Below are 21,116 nucleotides of genomic sequence, written 5' to 3'. Positions count from 1 at the left end.
TCACGAGCAACGAGCTTGTGAACTCGAATAATCGGATTAAAAAATTCATAGAAACGCACCCTCATTAACTAACGAGATCCAGTAGCAAATCAAGCGAAAATAAAGGCACCAAATATGGATCAAATACATGTCATGAGCGATGGAGTATTGGCGATACTTCCCAGCAGCAAGGTATTCACCATGATTACGTTTAGCCAAAACAATTTTGATAAAAACTTAAAAGCATTACACAACCTAATGCTGAAAGAAAAAATGAACTCAGAAGCCACAGTATTGACTTGAACATAATAAAGACAGCGAACTTCACAAAAAAAGCGTTGAAGTTCTTCGACCATGGAGGGCAGCAATATTATATGTGATACACCTCATGTGGTCGAGGAGTCGAGTCTGCAAATGTCCCCTCGACAAAGAGGGCAAACCCTGAAATTATTGAACAGGTAGGTCAGGTAATACGTGATTTTTTCCAAAAAGTTTTTGGCCTTTTAACAGTTAACACGAAAGGTAAATAAACATAATAAAGCTAAGAAAAAACACCTGTGAATTTCTTTGAGCCATTTATCCACACATGCTCTATGGAATTCGTGATGGCAAGGCAATATCCTCATCCTATCTCCATCCTCGTATTCAACAAGGCATATGTAACATCTGTTAAGATTTAAGGAGCAAGGGAAATTAAGATGGATAAGGAAATGTTATTATGTCCCGCAAAGAAATGCATGATTTCCATATTTTCAAGAAACTTTGTATTCAATTGATTGCTCACTGTGCAACTTCATCACTTGGCTTCCTTTTCAATTTGCTAAATATCTTCAAAGGTAGTGACTCCACCACTTCGTCAGGTGCTGGAATGGATGCCATCGAAGATGCGGTATGCCGAGTGGATAAGGCAACAGATTGTTGGTGAATTTCATCGAGAACCTGATTAAAATTTGTAAAGATTCACCTTTGTAGCAGTCAGGCTAAAAGATAACTAGGCCGTGCGAAAATAGACTAGTGACATTACCTCGAATAAAGCCTCTGCTAACATCCCGATTCTAGATATGCTAGCCCTTGCAGTAGCTTCATCATTTGAACTAACCTCTCGAGCAGCAACGCGACAAGTGCAACGACCACCTAGATGCTGACCAGATAAGATGCAAGACCTGTCATGGCCAGATATATTCTCTAAACGGCTTCCTAGTCGTTGAAGTGCCCGTACCTAAGACAAGAGATATGTTACAGCGACTTGTATCATTCACAATTTGCTTTTGCGGTTCAGTAATAAGCAGGGACGTTAACTACCTGAGATCTTATTCTTCTTCTACGTTCAATGAAATTTGATCGATGCTCCCCGACATCATGGTATCCAGTGTCCCTAGCTCGTGGGATTTCAAATTCTTGATTTTGAGTACCATAAAAGGATATTGACATGTTTGATAAGGCATTACCAGAAGAAACCGGCAGACTAATATCATTTCCAGTAGGCCACCACTTCCCCTGGTGTATCACCTGAATCTTGTCTCTCAGTAACTTGACTACTATGTCTCACTTCTTCATCTTGTTGAAAACGATATAGATCTAAATCAGGAACAAGTGATCTGCGAAGGACTCTATCACGAAGCCTTCCAACACTTAACGTCCTGCTGAATCGAATGTTACGATCTATTCGTTCCCGAGCAGCAATTCGTCTGTTGGAACTTCTTAGTCCAGCAGCATCTGGGTTGCTATTGTTTATAGGAGAAAATAAATTCAGAGTGCAGTCTATTCTTGCATCACCTCTATTGATCAACATATCATGTCTAGAATTCATCCTTTGATTATCTTGCAAATTATCGAAACAATCAGAATCAAATGGGCCGAAACGCAAATCACTAGATGGACAATGCCCACGTCTCATTCTGAAAGGTCTATTATTAAAACACGTAGGAAAGATTTTGCAACCTCGTGACCTGATTCGTCTATGAACCGCACTAACTGAGGGATCTTCTCGCTCCTCTTCGTCATTCAAAATTGCGACAGTCGTAGAAGTAGTGGGATAAGGATTTGACAAGCCCAAACTTTTTGCCCGGCTCAGCCGGAAGCTTAAGTTTCCAGGATAGAAATTGAAGCGAGAAAGGAAACGACTGGTAGGATTAAGTGACTGAGAGGACAGCACTCGAGATGCATTATGTTCCCTAGACACAGAATCGGTGAAACCTGATTCACCCCACTCATCGAGCTCGACGTCAGAGGTAATGCAGTTCGTGGGATCATTTTGGTCAGCTATATCTTTCCTGTAAATTTCAGCGGAAACTGGAGAAGAAACTGTTTTCGACTCAGTTGGACAACAGACAGTATTTCCATTCTCTTCACCGAGGCAATCAGATACCTGAGGGATGAATTAGCATAAGCATGAAAGATTCTTACAGAAAAAGGCGGCATTTCAGCGAAAGTGATTGAATCTAGGCCCTAAGAAGTTGATCCCATCACTCTGTTTCACAAAAATAACCACATACAAGTAGACGTACACAGGAGACTCGATAAAAGATTGAATCTTGATCTAAAATGTAATATTGTAAGACTAATTGATAAGGTGAAACATTTTAATGCACCATTCCTTCAGAGTATATGCAGCTATAAAATAACCATTTTCCCAAAAAAGTCCCTCAAAACCCCAAAGAAGACAACCCATGTACACGCGCATTACTGATAATTAATCCGAACACAAATCGGATTGCTGAAACAAAACAAACAAAAAAACCAATAAAAAGTAAAATCTTTTGATTTGATCTAGCAACCTGGGTTTCATCATCATCATCGAAGCGATTTCGGAGGCAAGAAGATTTCAACAGTCTGCATCTGGTGGACCGGTTCCTACGTACAACAGCTCCAGATGACGGCGACGAAGCGGCAGGTGCATTACACTTACTACCGCTTAACCCCATCTCAGCTCAACCTTTAAACTACACTCTCCATTCAAATAAGTTGCTTTGCCATCTAGATCAGTTCCCGCACAAAGATTCAGATCCAAGGCTTCACTTTTTTTAAAACAAAATAACTGCAATTTAAAGAAAGAAAACGGTGGTGTACGCTTTGGTTAATGATTGTGCAAGCAAGGAGTCAGTGGCAATAATGACGTGAAATATGGCAGTATTTTGGGGATTCAAAATTGAAAAATGGTCGGACGCCATGTGTGTGCAGAGGCAGAGATGGGGGAGAAGATGCATGGCGACAAAGGATATGGGGGCCACGAGGAATTCAACCCATTTTCAAATTCAAAGCCATTGAAATCGAAAACAGCACTGTTGAGCTGGCATAGCCCAAAACTGGGATTGGGGCTCTCTTTGTTTCTCCTAGCGTGTCTTTTTTCTTTTCTTAGATATATATGAATTCACTGGTTTCCAATATTCGGTATGTATAAGATATTTTAATTCTAGATTTTGGAATTATACGATTGTTTCGTATTTTGTATGTCTACGAATATATACATGTAAAAATACATATGTATATATAATTAGGCAAAAATTTGTGTGTGACGGTTAAGAATGGAACTTGAACCTAACTCAACCCCAAAAGCTAGCTCAAGGGAGAGGATTGTCCAATGCCATATATACCATTCAAAGTTATTTATTCAACCGATGTGAGACAATTAACACACCCCTCTCACGCCCAGGAATGAACATCTGGAGCGTGGAGTTTACAAATGACCCTATTATGGGCAGAACGAGTGGCCTAATTATAGGCAGTCCAACACATAACGATGGAACCCGGCTCTGATATCATGTTAAGATTGGAAGTATTTTGTGAAACAGATCTCTTATTCGGGTCTTCCATGTAAAAATTACTTTTTCTGTTCTTACAGATAAAGATTCGTGAAACTGTTTCACAAGAGAAATACTCATATAATTAAAGCATAACTCATATGCATGTCATCTTTATCTCATTAATCGGCATTTCCTTCGGGGAGATGGAAGCTTTAACACAAGCATGCATTAATATACAGTTATTTTCCTTCGTGACTATGAGTCTGTTATTTGAAAATTAATATATTTTTAAAAAATCGATCACAGATATAATTGATGGACTCCATTATTATCCATAATATAAAACAGTTTCTCTAAAAAGTCGCGCTTACTTTTACACGGGACGTTACGTTGATTATCTTAGATTGATATTATTGTATAATGCTGCAAGTATGAACCATCCCAAGCACAGAGTTTCTCTGCATCTGTATTGCATCTTTCTCTTATTTGAATGCCTTGGAAAGAATCGTACAGACCTGACTTCTTTTTTCTTCAATATATATGCAATCAATCTTTTTCTTCAAACTCCAAGAATACCTGTATCGGGTTCTATATATTTATACCAGCGGATGAATCGAAACACGGTTATGACAAGTTTTGTCGCATGGGTAAGGACACTCAATCTTCTGAAATGGGCTTCTGTCATAAAACCAATCTCCCAGTCAACGAATCTTAGCTCACTCAAGTTAAAAACAAGGGGTAAACAAGTAACGAAACTCGTGATGAATCTATTTAACCTTGTCGTTTCATGCCGGAGAGCCAGCACTCAGCCATGTTTCTAGCATTTCAGTTTGGCAGTGAGCATAGCACGAGTTGATGAAGGATCCTCTTGAATTGGAGGAGCCTATTTCGGACAACTAATAAAGAAACTCTGCTCGGAGACCTGAAAAGTGTTCTTGGTGAGAAACAAAAGTCATCTGATGCAAGATAGCAGCCAATTTTTCCCGAAATTTCTCTTTCCGTCCTAGGTTTGAAGTTAGGGAAATAATGCTTATCTATATAGAAACGTTTTCACGATATATAGAGAGCTTGTGGTCATGGCAATAACCTTGCATTATTTCGAGTGGAGAACCGGAACATTTAAGTATGTCGAGTTTACTTTTGTGCCAGATATCATGAGGATCGGCTACACCAGCAGCCAAAATGTTCTTTATCCGGTACGTATATTATGAAAAAACAAGTTAGTGCCCACTCTCGACATTTATCAAGTCTTCGTGCCTTGCCCCCTCTCTCATCCCATCTCACCACCCTTCCTGAATTTTTTAGATCCATCAAAGCATGGCCAGGGGCATTCTGCTTGCTTAAAGACAATCAAGAATTGAATGCAAGAATTTAGAGAATTTTAGATCAGAAATAAGAGCTAAGCTGCCGCGAATAATAGGCTGCATTTAAAATGAAAAGGGGTGTCCGAAGTCCTTGCGAAACGTGTGGTGGGAAGAAGCATTGCAGTATTTTAAGTGATATGATTGAAATGAGATAATTTATTCAGCTATAAAGTAAACAATTACTCAGTAAACACGATCCTACGTACGAAACAAGGACTCAATCTCGAGGTGCAAGAAGCGGGCAAAATTCTTCTGATCCCTGAATCCAAGTAAAAAAAGGGAATGAAATTCAGGCTGAATTTCACCGGCGCCGCACTTGCACCGTTGTTGACTTGTTGCTTTCCCTGCCAATGCTCGGCCGCATTCCCAGCCTTGTCTTCATGCTTCCTCATTGTGGCTTCACCTTCTTTCGCTTTCTTCCGTTTCTTGGCCACTTCTTTGTCTTCCTTATTACTTGCCGCAGATTTCTCCGCCTATATTATTGCACATTTTCCACAAAATGTCCCATCAAAATTAGCAGCAAAAATATAAAAGTTGTAACTATTCTATTCCAAAACTTGTTTCTTTTGTTTTCCAAGAAAAAGGCATTAGAAATTTATCACTGAATAAAATATATGTGTATTCAAATTAGTTTACCACATATATGATAGACTATCAAGTACATCATTATATTTATATAAATTAGGAGACTTCATTTTTTTCGAACAATCAAATATATTGGCAATAATATATCCGACGCAAGTAAATCCTAAATTTATCGTTTGGGTAAAAAAATTTAAAAATAATTTGAAAACCTATGTCCAATAGAGTAACATATATATTTTTACAAATTGGTATATGTTACTCTGTTGGACATAGTTTTTCAAATTATTTTTACCCAATTTGTAAAGTGAACAATTTCCCTACGGATAATAGAACCTAGGTAATAAATATAAAATTTAGAAAAAATGATTGACCAAATGTGATTGGGCTTTGTGGGCCGAATTTTGCTGAAGGTAACACACGCGTATGCAAGTTCTTAGGCTATGTTTGGTAGATAGGATTAGCCCATGATAAGTTAACAATCATCATATATCCAATGTTTGGTTGGTTTTTTATCAAATATATGGGCCCGTGAAATAAGAAAAAGCCCGCACTGTAGCTATAATTTGTTGGATAAATAATACTGATAGTTTAGGTGTGAAAATTTATCCCATGTATTGATTAAAATAAATTTTACCATAATACCCTTTCTCTCTCCTTCATCACCACAAAACTGTAATTTTGTAAGAGATACTTTCAGAAACATCACCACATACTATTGTCCTCCATTGGAGCACAATCTTCGCCTTGTAAATGTTGGATTAGCACTTATATCAGTAGGAGTCATGCTGAGTCTTTCCCTGTGGATGCTGTACGCGAACCACCTCCGAAGGGAGGAAGTGTTTGCTAAGATCTCATCAAGAATAAGAGACAGCTTCAGTGACAACAAATGAAAATATAGTGAGAATGATGTAACATCAAGTTCAAATATCTCTTTCTCTCTCCTTCATCAAGTCCAAGATATCATCCATGTTCTCAGCGCCGATCTCTCAATTTCAATACAATCCCATGTCTTTTGCGCCGATTGGGTGGAGGTGGAGGTCTCGGTGGTGGTGGTGGATTCAGAGGTGGTGGTGGTTTTGGTGGTGGTCTTTGAACCAAGAAAATTACAGATGAAAAAATAAATTATTAATGACACAAATGTGGGGATGTTTTGGTCATTTTATGTTAATGTACAAAATTAATACGTAATATTAAAATCATTCCAAACACCGTAAATTTTATCCCATCATGTTATTTATCACTATCTCTACTTTTTAATCTTTATATTATTAATCATTTATTTATCCATCACACGTACCAAACGTAACCCTAGTGAAAATGCTGTAGCTGTACAATAAATTGGGTCCTAGACTAATATCTCCTATTTGCTCTTCTTCTTTTTCTAAAAGAAATATTTAATTGGGCTAATTACTAAATTAGTGCACATAAATGTTTTGAATGTTATTCATCACAGAGTAATGTATAAGTACACACTAAATTTTCAATAGATTCAAGTATATGATATTAGAATGAAATAATTACTTTTTTGTCAAATAATTTGTATTTTTATTTATTTTGATCCGGTTAACAATAAATATACATAGATTTTCAATTTATATTTTATTTTTGGTCCTGTTATGATAAATTTTCATTTTTAATCATATAATTCGTATTTTTTTATTTTAATCTTTTTTCACCAAGTTATTCGTATTTCCTTTTCTAAAATTTATGGATAATTTTTTTTAAAAAAAGTCAATTTATCATCTATCATCCCAGTTACATTATTTGGATATGAGATTCTTTTTTCATAGGTTTATTCAAATATAAAATCTTTTTCGATTGGCCTTTTCCATTTAATTGAATTAACAGCGTATTCCAATCAAACATATGACTTTTTATATATCATCTGATTCAATACGCCCTATTCTTCAATTATTTTCTGTTTAAAAAGCTGACGGTCTCCTTACTTTAAAAATCTCTGATACTAATTAAGAAATTATATAGGAATCAAGCTGACTGACGACTTTACATATTTTTAGCAATATCCAACACGTACAGATTATCAAACTTTGAGATTTACTGAAATTTAAGTGTAAGATGTCAATCCTGATACATTCATTGATCACACAAACCTTTAACATAAACAAGCCAAAGAAAATCAAAAGAAAAATGAGCAACACACTAAATGTAAATTATAGATCTTCCTCCCATGTAATAACTTCATTTCAAGCCCATGTGATGGTGGTTGTGGCGGCGGTGGCCGCCAAGAGGGTTATGGGTCGGAGCTGCAACATTCGCCGGTGGAACAGTCGAACCTGTTTGATTATAATGACCATAGCCAGGAGCCGTAGCATTCGACGTTGGGACAGTGGCACCTGTGGGATGATTATGGCCGTGCTTCACCGCAGCCGTACCTGCGCCGTGGTGGTTATGACCAAAAAGCCCGTGTTGCTTTCCTTGCAATTTCTCGGCCGCATGCCGAGCCTTGGCTTCGTGCAGCCTCATATTGGCCTCAGCCTCCTTCGCTTTTCTCCGTTCTTTAGCAATCTCTTTCCCTTCCTTCGTTTTTGCCGTAGATATCTCCGCCTACAATATATATCACAAAAATTTCATCTCGAGTAATGGAAAAAATATATAAATTCTGTCGTTAAAACCCCGCCCCAAACTTACAAGTTCTATAACATATATTATCTCCAAAACATGCATTAGGATTTCATTCAATCCTTACTTGAAAAAATCTTGCTTGATTAGTAAAATACTTCTCTATCAAATTGATTCAATTCTTAAGCTAAGATGTACCTTCTCTCCAGCTTTGGCTTTAAGGACGTCGACATGCTCCTTGGCAGCTGCGGCAGCGTCACTTACCTTTTGTTTCACAGAATGCATCTTTCCTTTGCTACGTACAAAATTATTTTATCACTGATTTGTTTAAGTAAATGTAAGTTAGTATACATATATATAGATTTCAAGAGATTGACGAGATAACATAAAAAAATTCCCAGATATATCTTTATTATTGGACACGTAAGAGGATAGAGATAGGAACATATATGTCACGCTCTGCCTCGTGTCCTTCAGGCAGTGTGAGGTATCATTTATGTATTTGAAATTGTAACAGATGGTGGAGGCTGGAGCCACGTGTAATTAATTTTTACAAAGAAAATAAGGTCGTCTAGCCTGCGCATTGTTTCCACTAAAAGAACTCGTCTACTTTACTTTTGTTGTGTTAACATACAATTATTGATTGATTTGGCATATTATATATATATATATATATATATATATATATATATATATAGTGTGTGTGTGTGTGTGTGTGTGTGAGATCTGATCTTTTATACATTAATCGTTATGTTAAGATGAGGTCTACCTATTATTATACACGAGTGAGTCTCATGTGAGACCGTCTCACGGATCATAATCTGTGAGACGGGTCAACCTTACTCATATTCACAATAAAAATTAATACTCTTAGCATAAAAAAATAATACTTTTTCATTGATTACCCAAATAAAAGATATGTCTCACAAATACAACCCGTGAGTCCGTCTCACACAAATTTTTGTCGTTATACTTTCATACAAACGCTGATGTCCACCTATAATTTAAGTTTTTGGATTAATTATTAATTAATTGGAGTGGGTCTAAAATTAAAATTCGATATGTAATGTTATTGTTGAGATTGAGATTTTTTGAAAATTTATAATTTCAAATACTTTATATCATTATTGGACAAATTTATGGTTTAAAAGATGAAAAGGACGCACAAGAAGATTTTTAATACATATGATCATTATTGGACAAATTTCTGGTTTACAAATGAAAAGGACGTACTAAAAATGATAGATTATCTAAACTTTTAAAATATAAATAAAGAAATAATTGAATTTTTTTTTAGGCGAAAAAGTAATAGTAATAAAGTTATATAGTTAAGGGATAATTGTAACTTTAAATAAAGGTTCGCCGAAATCAAATAGAAGTTGATCAATATAATTAAATTTAATTATCTCTCATTGATATAATTAGCAGTATTACTCGAGTCCTCCATATGTCCGGGGTAGTCGTGCATAAAAATATTAGTATTTGAAAATATCAAAATTTGAACGTGTTATACTGTAATAAAAATAATGGGTAGTTTAGGAAACAAAACTCATAAGATTAGATGATGAAGAATGCGATTATAAATAGAAAGACCAAACATGAAATGATGCAATAATGTTAAATCTTACTTTCGGTAATTAATCGTAAATGTTTGATATCTCACAAAAACTGATCATGTGAAAAGGTCTCTCACATATCGATTTTGTGAGACAAATATATATTTTATTTGAGTCACCTATGAAAAAATTACTTTTAATTGTAAATATAGGCAAGATTTAACCGTCTCGAATGTTTGGATATCAAGATCATAAGCTTATGCATATGTTACAAATATTATTTATTTAATTGTCTCTTCAAGTGCTAACTCAAATTCTAAATGATTTATAAAATAAAGCATATGTAGTGGGAAAATTCAAAATCAATGCATGATTTTTTTGGGTCAAACACACTTCAGTGTTGCGACGGCGATTGATTTTAGAGTTGAAATTCTTACAAACTGATCGTTAATGATGAGATGTTATGAACACGATCGGATCGTAGTAACTTGTATTTGCCTTCATCTATATTTTTATAAAAATTTGTGACCCCTTAAGACAGTGTACTAATTATAAGTCGTTGACGTTGTTTGTTACCCTTTCGGAAGGTTTTTATAAAGCTAGCTATTTGCATATGATAAAAGTATTTTGTAATAATCTTTCAAAACAAGTAAACTCCTGTTCTTGTATCGATAGATACTCTATTGGAGTTCAAGGATTTTTGTCCAGGTTCTTTTATGTCTCTTCGTAAAAAAAACTTGATTGATCATTCTGAAAATCTGATTTCATGTTTAAAAAAAAAAAACTTAAATTGGTGATTGTTAAAAAAAAATTATTTAAAAAAACAGTATATATAAAAAAAATCATAAAACTCCAGAATATAAAGATTCGATTATATTAAAAAATTGAATTGAGTTGAAAAGTTGTCTTCTGTCGTTTAGCTCGATCCAGCCGACTACTTTAATTGATCTCTTCCACATGCAAACACATTTACTTAATTATTATTTAAAACAAAATCCCTTCCACATGCAAACACATTTACTTACTTATTAATTAAAATAAAATCCACTAAATTTTTATTGACCAGAAAAAATCACAGATATTTTTTTTTCCAAAGGAAGGCCATCCACACAATAGAATAATATAATAACAACAATAAATCTTACTTAATTATTGAAATTTAATTATATAAACTAAAAAACTTTATTTATTTTTTCCTATTTTGATACGAAATTGATCGAAGAACCACGAAAACATGTTTGTCAAACATTTGTAAACAAGAAAAGGGAAACAAAAAACCTATATGAAAGAAGCGAACTTTACCCAAAGTAACAAAATTAGTGTACTCCGATTTCTGCATAGAATAAACTCTTCACTTGGTTTGAATTTCTTGGTGGCTCAATCTGGGCAAGATATGAATCGCCACTCCTTGTAAACCCGGCGGAGCATCCACAACACACAGCCTGGCCGGCGAAGCTGCTACGTCCACCACCACGATTCCGCCGCCATCAGCACGGAGCACACACACTTTCCCCCGTGCCACCGCGATTTGCTGAGCCCCTTTGAGCATTTCATTTTCCACCACCTCCGCCCACGAGTCCCTGAATTGATCGTACCTTTTCAATGATCCTTTTGATTCATCCACCACGTATATCGTCTCTTCCTCCATCGCCGCAGCTGGGCCACGCCACCCAGCCAGCATCCCCTCCGGCATATCCTGCCAAGAATCCGTTTCAACGTCGTATATTGTACCATCCTTGGCTGCATCGCCTTTCACGTTCACCATGCATAATTTTCCTCTCCATCCAACGGCTTCGATCGCATCGCGACTGAACTTCCCATCTTTAAGATTCCTCATCTTTTCCCATCTCCATTCTTGTTTGTCAGACTGAAAATTTAGGTCCCATTTGTCCACAGACCTCGCAACGTCGGTGTTGTAGTGGGACCCGATCCCACTCGCAACAAAAACGGTGGTGCGTGAAGCTCCGGCAGCGCACCATCGACGAGGTTTGAGAATTGAGGGGCCTTGTGCCCACTGTTTCGTGATGGGGTCGAATATTAGGGGTTTGGATAAAGCAGGCTGGAGTTGATCAGCAGTGGCGGCTAGAAATATGAGTTTGCCAGAGACGGCAACTGATTGGATGGGAAGCTTACGTGAAATAAAGGAAGGGTGTCGCAGGAGGAAGCGAGAATCCAATCCAGGTGGAGGCGGAGGCAAGTGTTTCCAATCACACGAGATGGGATCAAAGGAACAGAACTTGAAGGAATTTAAAGCCTGCGGTTGGGTTTCTGTTGTTTCAAAGAGAGCGTAGAGAGAAAGAAATGGGGGAAAAGATGGATCGTAGATGAGTTGCCTCCAAGAATGGCAGACGGAGTAGAGAGTAGAAGGGGGAACGAGAGAAAGACAGAGTTGAGCTATGTGATCGGGGAGATCAGGGAGGAGAGCCTGCTGCTGGATGTGGTGGTTGTGATCCTCTTCCTTCTCCGTCTTCAGGAGATGGCGGAGTTTAGGTCTTTTGGCCGAGGATCTGCCAGCGGAAGTGAAGGAAGTGGTGGTGGTGGTCGGAAAGTCAAGAATTGTAGATGAGAGAGTTCTCATCTGAGGTGAGAGAAGAGCAGAGGCCCTTTGGGGAATGGAGTCATAGCAGCTTTAAAGAGGAGGTGGGTGGTTTGGGTGGGTGGGGTATATTCCAGAATCGGGTTCGTGGAGGGTGAGAAATCAATCTATTGTGTAATAGTTTTATTATTTAAATATATTAAAAAAAATTATGATTTTTAAGGTGACATTTTTTGACATTGTATATTGTTTAAAATGTAATGTAATGACCAAGTACTTTGGACTGAAAAATTAGGTTTAAGTAATTTTTTTTGAGTTGAACTAGAATTTGATGCAAAACAACTTAAAACAAGATGGACTATAAGCAGTAAAGATTAATATTGGATATGTAAAAAAATCAGAGAAAATTGTGTATGGGAAAATGATATTTAATAAGATGTTTAAGATGTATATGTACATATTATATAAATAATTTTAATTTTTTTTAATTTATAAATGAGGATATGCAATCCATAAAGGGGTGCAGGGTGGTGTGGATTTAGAAAGTAGAATCATTAATGTAGGTTTGTTTGGAAGGGAAAGCCAACAAGTGGGCAATAATGTCTTTCAGGTCAAGATTAAAAGGCAAAAGTTGGATACTAGCACCCATCGGTTTTTGATCCCTCCTTTTCTGCTATTGATTATTCCGCCCCTTTGATTTTTAAATATGTATTTTTTTATTATTATATTTTCTCGTAGTTATAATCAAGCCTCTTAACTAAAAAAATGTTTTTTAAACTTTATTTCAATAAATAAATATAAAGAAGTTTGAGTTGAATATTTATACACTCACGAACTTCGTATTCTTGCTTGAGTTTTTAAATATTTTGGTCATCAACGAAAAATATTATTTTTTATGCTAAGATATTACTTTTCATTGTGAATATCGATAGAGTTAACCGATCTCACTGATAAATATTCGTGAGATCGTCTCACAAGATATCTACTTAAATAATAAAGGTACGATGATAAAATACTCTCGTTATATTTTAAAAATAAATACAAATTTTAAAACTGAAAATCTGAAATTTGTTATTTCTACTCATTCAAAACACGTAGTATCTTTATCTAAAACAAATCAATATTCTCGATCAGGGCTTTATGTTAACATGCAAATTATGTGGGAATATAATTAATTACGTCATATCTTGGAATTATGACCTAAACCTCAAACCGCGATCACGTCTAGTTTCATTTTAGTTTTATAAATAAGCAGCCAAAAATTAAAACTCATGCCAATTCGAGAAGAAGAAGTGATTTTTTTTTTTTTTTTTGCTGAGGTTAATGGAACTTCTCGACTATATCACTCTGTGGTAATCTTAACTGCCCAACCACGTGGCAATGTGAGATTTGCTGGAATCAGAGGCGGAGACACATGCTTTGTACACAGGCTTGCTTCATTTTTTTTTTTAAAAAATTATATGTAAATTTTGTATAATATTGAAATAAAATAATATTAACTTAAGTAGATCAATTTAAAAATTAAAAGATTTTTAAATTTAAAATTTTAGTTCGGACATAGCATATTTTTTTGCTCTTGCTAGAATATCACGAAACAGCAAGCTAGGGGCAACCCCGTAATTTTACCATACGTATATTTGAATAAGAAAGTCCAAGTTGGACTTTTGCAATCAATTGGGGACAAAAAAGGGCGAGGGCATGACAGAATAATAAATGTGAAAAGCTGTAGAGGAGAAGAACAATTAAAGGCTATATTTATATTCCGCATATTGATAGATAAACTAAAATTTAATTACAACGCAACAACGCACGTATCCACTCATTCTACAAGAGAGGATAGTTTTCCTTTTTTTGTTTGTTTTCTGTCTAAATTCAGACGTGATCGATGGCAGAGTCATAATTACTAATCCATCCGAGCTAAAATTTTAAAATATAAATTCATTTATTTTTTTTTTAAATTCAGCCATTCGAACTATTATTAAATTAATAAAAAATCATCACAAACCTAATAAATAAAAAAATTTAAAATAAAATTCGGACAGGATGCGATGACAATTTATATACGCTCGGTTGTAGACGTTCAAGACAAATCAACTACTGATAGTTGCTTCCGAGTTTGTTAGATTTGAATTCGATCAAGCTAAGGATTTTCCTAGCTTGAGTTCAAAAGACATAATCTCATGAGCAATGACCATAACCTATGCTAACGAACATGTTTGTTAACTTGCAAGCCAGTTTATTGCTAGAGCTGATCTTTTGTTGATCTTTTCGTGTAAAAATAATTTTGTTTATAGATCGAAATTTATGTACAAATACTCCGGGAATGTCCAATTATTACAAAAATATACCTATGAAACTAAGTCATCAAAGAAATATCACGTGGTCACATCAAATAAAAACATCTAAAAATGTACGTACTTTAAATTTTTTTGAAAATAAGTTATAAGTAATAGTGTCCACATGATCAGATAACCTCTTGTCGCGGGCAAGCAAAGTACAGTAGAGAGTGCAAGCCATGCCAAACCGATGAGCTCTTGTGATCCTGAAAGAACTAGGGTAGGCTTTTATAAACTATTTGAACCCGACCTCAAATTCGGATTTTATACGTTACATTTAGAATGTTTTTTCTTGTCTCATATAATGAAATTTTAGTATTTTGATAGTTAATAACGATGCCAACTTACATTAAAATATGAGAGATTTACGAGATCTAATATTGTTGATATACATGAAATTACTTTCGAGAGAGAATATACTAACTATTTAAACCCCTTCCCATTAAACATGTTATAATGAAGGAAGAATTATTTTATTTTTTCGATTGACAGCCTCATACGCAATATATCAAATTGCGCAAAGTGTTTGAGCTTGTAGAATTTTAGGGGTTTGATTTATGTGTACGGTTTGATTTATTAGATTGCAAGAAAAGTCAAATTTGATGTCACCATTCATCGTCCCGTTGCCCAAAAAATTGGTTTCCGCCCCCCTATGCATTCAATTAAGTTTCAATCACAGTCGACTTTTCTTTATGAAAATATTTAAATTTTTTGAATGATAAGAAACCCATTAATTATTTAAATTCAAAAGGAAGGCATGCCAATTTCCATATTCGAAATCAAGGATCGAAAAGTCAGAACACCCGAAAAATTCGAGTTATGGATGAGATTGATGATGTATTATATAATTAATTGGGCTATGAATTTTATTTTTAAAATGATAAAATAATTATATGTGGCTCGTTGTATATAAATTTGTAAGGATCTCCCAAAAAAAAAAATTTGATAAACAAGCTATAAGGATATTAATTCCTTTAGTTAGAGAGCTGAATGCCTTCTCATTTTCCAATAACAAAAGAAAAGGGTCTTTTCTCGTTACTAATGTCAGCATTCTCACTTCTGATATCTCCAGGTCTTGTCAGCTCGTCCTTTTTCTATTTTGACCAACCGCTCTAACGCAAGCGTAAGTCAAAGATATAAATCGCAAACACTTTAGAAAGTGTTCAAGCTTTGGAAAAGAGGGGAAGTTATTAAAAAATCCCCAATCAAAAAATTTCTTTGGCTTCACTCCCCACCCACAAAATTGTGGTACTATGTCATATAAAATGTGGTACACTTCATGTGGAAATGTGGTACACTTCATGTGGAAATGTGCTATTAAAAAAATATCTAGGGACTGAACACAAAAAAAATGACGACTGGAGACTGAACCCAAATTTCCCGTGGAAAAGATCTGAAATATGAGAAGAAAAACTAACGTATTATGAAGAGAAAAGGCAACTTGACCTGCAAAACAAAAAGGAATAAAGCGTACCGTACCCTCTTGGAATTATTTTATTACAGATTCGTTCATCCTCTCGATTAACTTATTTATTTAAATATTTTAAGATAATTTTAAAAGGTATGACTTATAAAATATTTTATAAGCCTAAAAATAGAGTATTTAGGACAGTTAAATGGACTCTCTGTGTTCCCATTTTCACTGAATTAAACAGCAACAACAATGATAATCTCTAATTTATTTTTAATTATTATGATCAACAGCGATTGTACCAAGCCACTGTTACCAAATTTATCGTGTTAGACGGTATTATCGCATCAAATTAGTTATTAATTAATAATACAAAAACAAGCCTCAATCCAGAAAAATAAATATATTGTTATTTATTAAAACTAAAAGCGTCATTCCTTCCAATATTCGCGGTTGGATTTCCAATAATTGATAATTTCATGAATTTGATATTCAAGATTTTAAAATTTAAAAGTTGAGGTATTCAAGACTCCACGAACCATAATCACCCCTCATTTGTAGATACATATTTTGTTAATAAAATTAAATCCCATGTGACTAGACACTTTTCTCTCTTTGATAAAATATAAGTCAACTACTTTTTCTATTATTATTAGATTTTTTGTGATGATCTCACGAATCTTTATCTGTGAGACGAGTCAATCCTATCGATATTCATAATAAAAAGTAATAATTTTTCATAGATGACTCAAATAAAAATACGACCCGTAAGACCGTCTCACACAAGTTTTTGTCTTCTATTATTTATTATTTATGTTCGTCAAACACGGTATAAATGTGGTATTTCTTTTTCTAATATTTTTTATTTACATTGTGGAATATTTATATTTGAATTAGTTTTAATATAAATTACTTCTTTAGCAAGATTTGAGAGTCGACTATTCAAAATATTATTTTAAAAAATTATTCTAGCAAGATTTGTCCACCGCAATTTGTCCCCTAGCAGTTTGGGTTTAACGTAAATCCATAAAAGAAAAAGATTTGCATGGAACCCCTAATCCAATTATTATAGGGCACGTTTAAGATGAAAAGTTGTATTGGTCGTGCTTTGTGATTTGTAATAATAAGGGCAACTTGCCTTCACATGTCGACCATAACGCGCCTTTTTGAAAAGATATGAGATTCTAAATTATTTACATTATAACATAAAATTTTCGGACTCCGATTATGTTTTGACAACTGTTTTTTTTTTAATGTAAAAAACTGATAGAGTGTATTATTATTTAAAAATATTTATTTATTTATATACACACATGACACATAAAACACAAACTATTTTATTTATGTAACACAAAAACTCACGTGAAATTGTTTTAAAAGTCAATTTTATGAGATAATTATTCTATCTGAGTCACTTATGGAAAAATATCAATTTTTATGTCAAAAAAAATATTTCATTTTATTGTGAATATGAGAATTGTTGATACGTCTCACGAATAAAGATCCATGAGACGGTCACACAGGTCAATTTTGTGATACATGTATCCAATTTGGGTCACCCAATGGAAAAAATATTAGTTTTTATGGTGAAATATTATTTTATCGTAGTACAGATATGATTGATCCGTCTCGCAAAATACCTATTTTTATATAAAATAAGAATTAAAATAGTAACGCAGAGGGAAGATACAACGTACGTTTGTATGGAAACATTATCACATTAAAAGAATGCCAACCAAACAATGACTTCAAAGTGTTCCAACAGATAAATTAAAGACAGAAAGGAAAGGAAAATGATAAAATAAAATAAACGATGAGAACTTTGAATGAGGTAACGAATCCAGTATAGGGAAAAAGGACACCCGACACCTTTTTGAAATAAATAAATAAATTATTATTATAATACACAACTTGTGGTTGCATATCATGTGAGCTTGTTTTAATGCTAGGCTTGCGTTGCATCCAGTCATTTTTTCTCATGAAAAATTTATTATTGATATTAACGGATCGTGTCGTGATGTACTTATTTCGTTGAAAAAGAAAAAATAAGTATTTTTAAAAGTTGAAAACAAACAATATGGTAGAAGAGAAAATAAAATATAAAGAAAAAATAGTAGTATAATATAGTTAGTTCAATAAAATAGAAGATATTTTAGATAAATCTAAAATATTATCACTCTCAATGCCAATAAGACGTCTAGCTTGATCTTATATCCATCGAGGCTTTAAACTTAGACGTCGTTTGACAGAGCTCTTATAATTTGTTTGGTAAAAAAAATTGTAAACAACTTATCAGTTGAAATAAATCCTCTTGGGTCCAACAGTTGTCATAATCTTTGCAATCTGTAACTGATATTGGTATGAACGAGAATGATAGATAGTGGTCCAGTACAGGGAGTATATAGATAACTTGAGCCACCCGTAAGTTTTTACCCACCTGCAAGAACAAACATGTGCACTCGGTTAAATTCCGTGTGAGAAATGCAGCACAGCGAGGGTTCTCAATTCACGATGTTGAAAATTCTTCAAAAGATGCGCGAATAATGTTGAAAACAGATCGTGCAGACGAGACGACCTAACTAGCTGGAAATCAGAACTTGTGGAATCTGATGGATAGACCCATAGCACCACAATAAATCAGGAACAAACGATCAAACATCTCACACAATAGTGATGACTATAAACTCCATGTACCAGTTCAACAGAAAATGGATGTCCCTTAATGTTATCATTGTCTAAGAAGTCTCAAAATCAATAGAAGCAAGCCGATCAGCAAGTCTATTAAAACTGTAAATATTCAAAAACACCTTCGTAGCAGAAGAGGAGCTTCAGCTAAAAAAAATTATCAAAACGTTGCAAACACTCTGATGGTATAAATCAATGGACACAATCTGTATTTCACAAAGCAGGCAACTCGAACTCCATGAATCATTAAAAGCAACTGGACGTAAAGAAACAACTCCAAATTAACACACATGATAAAGTGTAATAACTGGCATAAGAGCATGTAAGGATTAATTGTACCTCAAGGTTCAACAAACATCCATCAAGCAAACACTTCAGCCATAAAACTGAAGCAATTCAATAGCCAATATCACTTGGATCTCCCGTGTACTCCGCAATTTCATCAAGCCTCACATTGAGCGTCTCATGTGTATCCGCATCACGAACTACACCCGTCTCCTTCTCCGAATCGTGCTCCAATAGACTCCCATATACACCCTTGTGTCTACCACACAAAACAAGCACTGTGCCTCCACGTCTTGGAAGAGCAGTTTCCAAGAACTCCTGTTCCACTCCTTGGATCAACTCTCTGCTCTCATCCATAGAAACGTCGCACATCCCTGGCCCCACAACATCAACCACCACTCCTTTTTTCAAGAACAATCTCCCACCCTTCAAATCCTTACTTATAATTCTAACCCTTATGTGATTCCTCAACCAATTCACTCTCTCATTGACCCTTTTTTTGTCTTCGTGGCTCATCTTCCTTATAGAATTTCTATGCCCTTTCCCTATATTAACATTTCCGTCCTTAGTCTTCCATTCCTTCAAACTTCTCAAGCATTTCTCCTCTTCCAAGGAACCCAATTCTGCCACATCCTTGCTTTGAACTTTCACCTTCTCGATGCTTCCTGATAGCCTCAAAACCAATATCTCTCCACTTCTCACCTCAACAATCTTACCTTTCATTCCTATCTCCCTGCCACTCACTATTCTCACCTCTTTCCCAATATTTAATCTTTTCTTCTCTGTCTCATCCCTCCTTTTATCCTGCTTCACATTTGAGTCCCCGAAATTTGCAGCACCTTTACCGTTACTTTCAACTCGATTCTCACTGAACTCCTCAGTAAATCCCAATCCCCCTCTCCCCGTCTTTTTCATAACCTCTGAAATTTTTACATCCTCCTTCGCATTACGCCCTATTCCCATGCCCTCTTTCCAACCATACCCCGACAGCAACGCCAAACCAAACCCTTCCACTGGCACATCCGCAAAGTCATCCATCCCAGCGTCCTCCGGTAACTTCTCCATGTCCTCTCTCAACCTCCTAATCTCCAAATCTAACATCTTTTCACGCCGATCAGGTGCAGGAAAACCATCATCTGCAGCAGGTTCCTGGCGGATATTAAGTCCGTAAGCCATCGAGTTGTCGGCGGCTTCGGGATTAGGTCGAGCATCGATCTCGAACTGGAGGGACGAATCTGAACCATTGGCTTTGGAAAGTGAAGGAAGATTGGGGAGGTTTTTCAGTTTCTTCATTGGGCGCCAATCGTCGGGAATAGGGGCAATAGGTTTGACCTTGGGCTGAGTTTGTGATGGAACTTCGGCGGGATCGAATTCGCTGATATAGTTCCTAGCGGCGGCGGACGTGGGTGGCGGGTCGTCGGCTAAGACGGCGGAAGCAGCGAGTTTTTTGCTATTGGATTGGGATTTCGAGGTAAATGCAAAGGAAAAACTCATAACTATTACAGGAGAAGGGAAGACCCCTTCGATTCTCACGAATGTAAGAAAACCTAATCAATTTTGGGTTTGGAATCGGAACTACGATCAATCATGCCCATAAATTATATCTTGTTTATAGATTTCTTTTTTAAAGAGCAAAATCATATTTATTTTATGTATATAAATTTATAAAACTCTCTCAAAAACAACTCAATAAATATATTGATTCTAAACATATTATCAAATGTTTCATTAGGATAAGATATTTGAAAGTTGGATTTTTTTTTGTTACAAACACAGCCTTATCATATATTATAAAAATTTCAAAAAGTTATTATACTCTTCGTATGTGACACAGTATAATATATCTAAACTTGAAATATTATTATAATCAGCTAATGACATATGTATGATTTGTGTATAAAATAATGACTATCATGTATGGGTTCGCTTGGTATGTATGATGTGATAATTGAATGATTAATAATTTGATTGATAAATGCTTGATATGGTAGGATTAATAATGATAGAGATACATAATATCATGTGTGGTGTGAAAAAAGTGAGGTGGATAAAAGCA

General features: G+C 35.2%; 3 protein-coding genes and 1 pseudogene across 5 annotated transcripts; all 4 read right to left on the bottom strand.

Moving 5' to 3' along the window:
• On the bottom strand, positions 1–3,329 carry LOC140832030 (uncharacterized; annotated as a pseudogene).
• A 4,378-nt stretch (positions 3,330–7,707) lies between these two features.
• On the bottom strand, positions 7,708–8,600 carry LOC140831544 (uncharacterized). Of its 2 annotated transcripts, XM_073195291.1 has the most exons (3): positions 8,450–8,600; positions 8,026–8,236; positions 7,708–7,965 (listed from the first exon to the last, which is right to left on the bottom strand). In XM_073195291.1, exons 1-3 carry the CDS (start codon positions 8,534–8,536, stop codon positions 7,871–7,873), a joined length of 393 nt encoding a protein of 130 aa, XP_073051392.1. In that variant the 5' UTR covers positions 8,537–8,600; the 3' UTR covers positions 7,708–7,870. The 2 variants fall into 2 exon arrangements, with proteins under 2 accessions (XP_073051392.1, XP_073051391.1); XM_073195290.1 differs by having other exon boundaries at positions 7,708–8,236.
• Positions 8,601–10,989: 2,389 nt separating this feature from the next.
• Positions 10,990–12,469, bottom strand: LOC140832029 (F-box/kelch-repeat protein SKIP25-like). Its single transcript, XM_073195792.1, has one exon. The coding sequence runs from the start codon at positions 12,383–12,385 to the stop codon at positions 11,159–11,161; it is 1,227 nt and encodes a 408-aa protein (XP_073051893.1). The 5' UTR covers positions 12,386–12,469; the 3' UTR covers positions 10,990–11,158.
• A 5,826-nt stretch (positions 12,470–18,295) lies between these two features.
• Positions 18,296–20,687, bottom strand: LOC140832027 (protein MOS2-like). Of its 2 annotated transcripts, none has more exons than XM_073195791.1 (2): positions 19,066–20,687; positions 18,296–18,527 (listed from the first exon to the last, which is right to left on the bottom strand). In XM_073195791.1, the coding sequence occupies exon 1, from the start codon at positions 20,552–20,554 to the stop codon at positions 19,172–19,174; it is 1,383 nt and encodes a 460-aa protein (XP_073051892.1). In that variant the 5' UTR covers positions 20,555–20,687; the 3' UTR covers positions 18,296–18,527; positions 19,066–19,171. The 2 variants fall into 2 exon arrangements, with proteins under 2 accessions (XP_073051892.1, XP_073051891.1); XM_073195790.1 differs by having other exon boundaries at positions 18,300–18,527; positions 19,115–20,687.
• Positions 20,688–21,116: the final 429 nt, after the last annotated feature.

The sequence above is a fragment of the Primulina eburnea genome, chromosome 5 (assembly GCF_022965805.1).
Source record: "Primulina eburnea isolate SZY01 chromosome 5, ASM2296580v1, whole genome shotgun sequence".
Taxonomy (NCBI): domain Eukaryota; kingdom Viridiplantae; phylum Streptophyta; class Magnoliopsida; order Lamiales; family Gesneriaceae; genus Primulina; species Primulina eburnea.
Note: the sequence above shows the minus strand (reverse complement) of the source record. Positions and strands in the feature narration are given on the sequence as shown.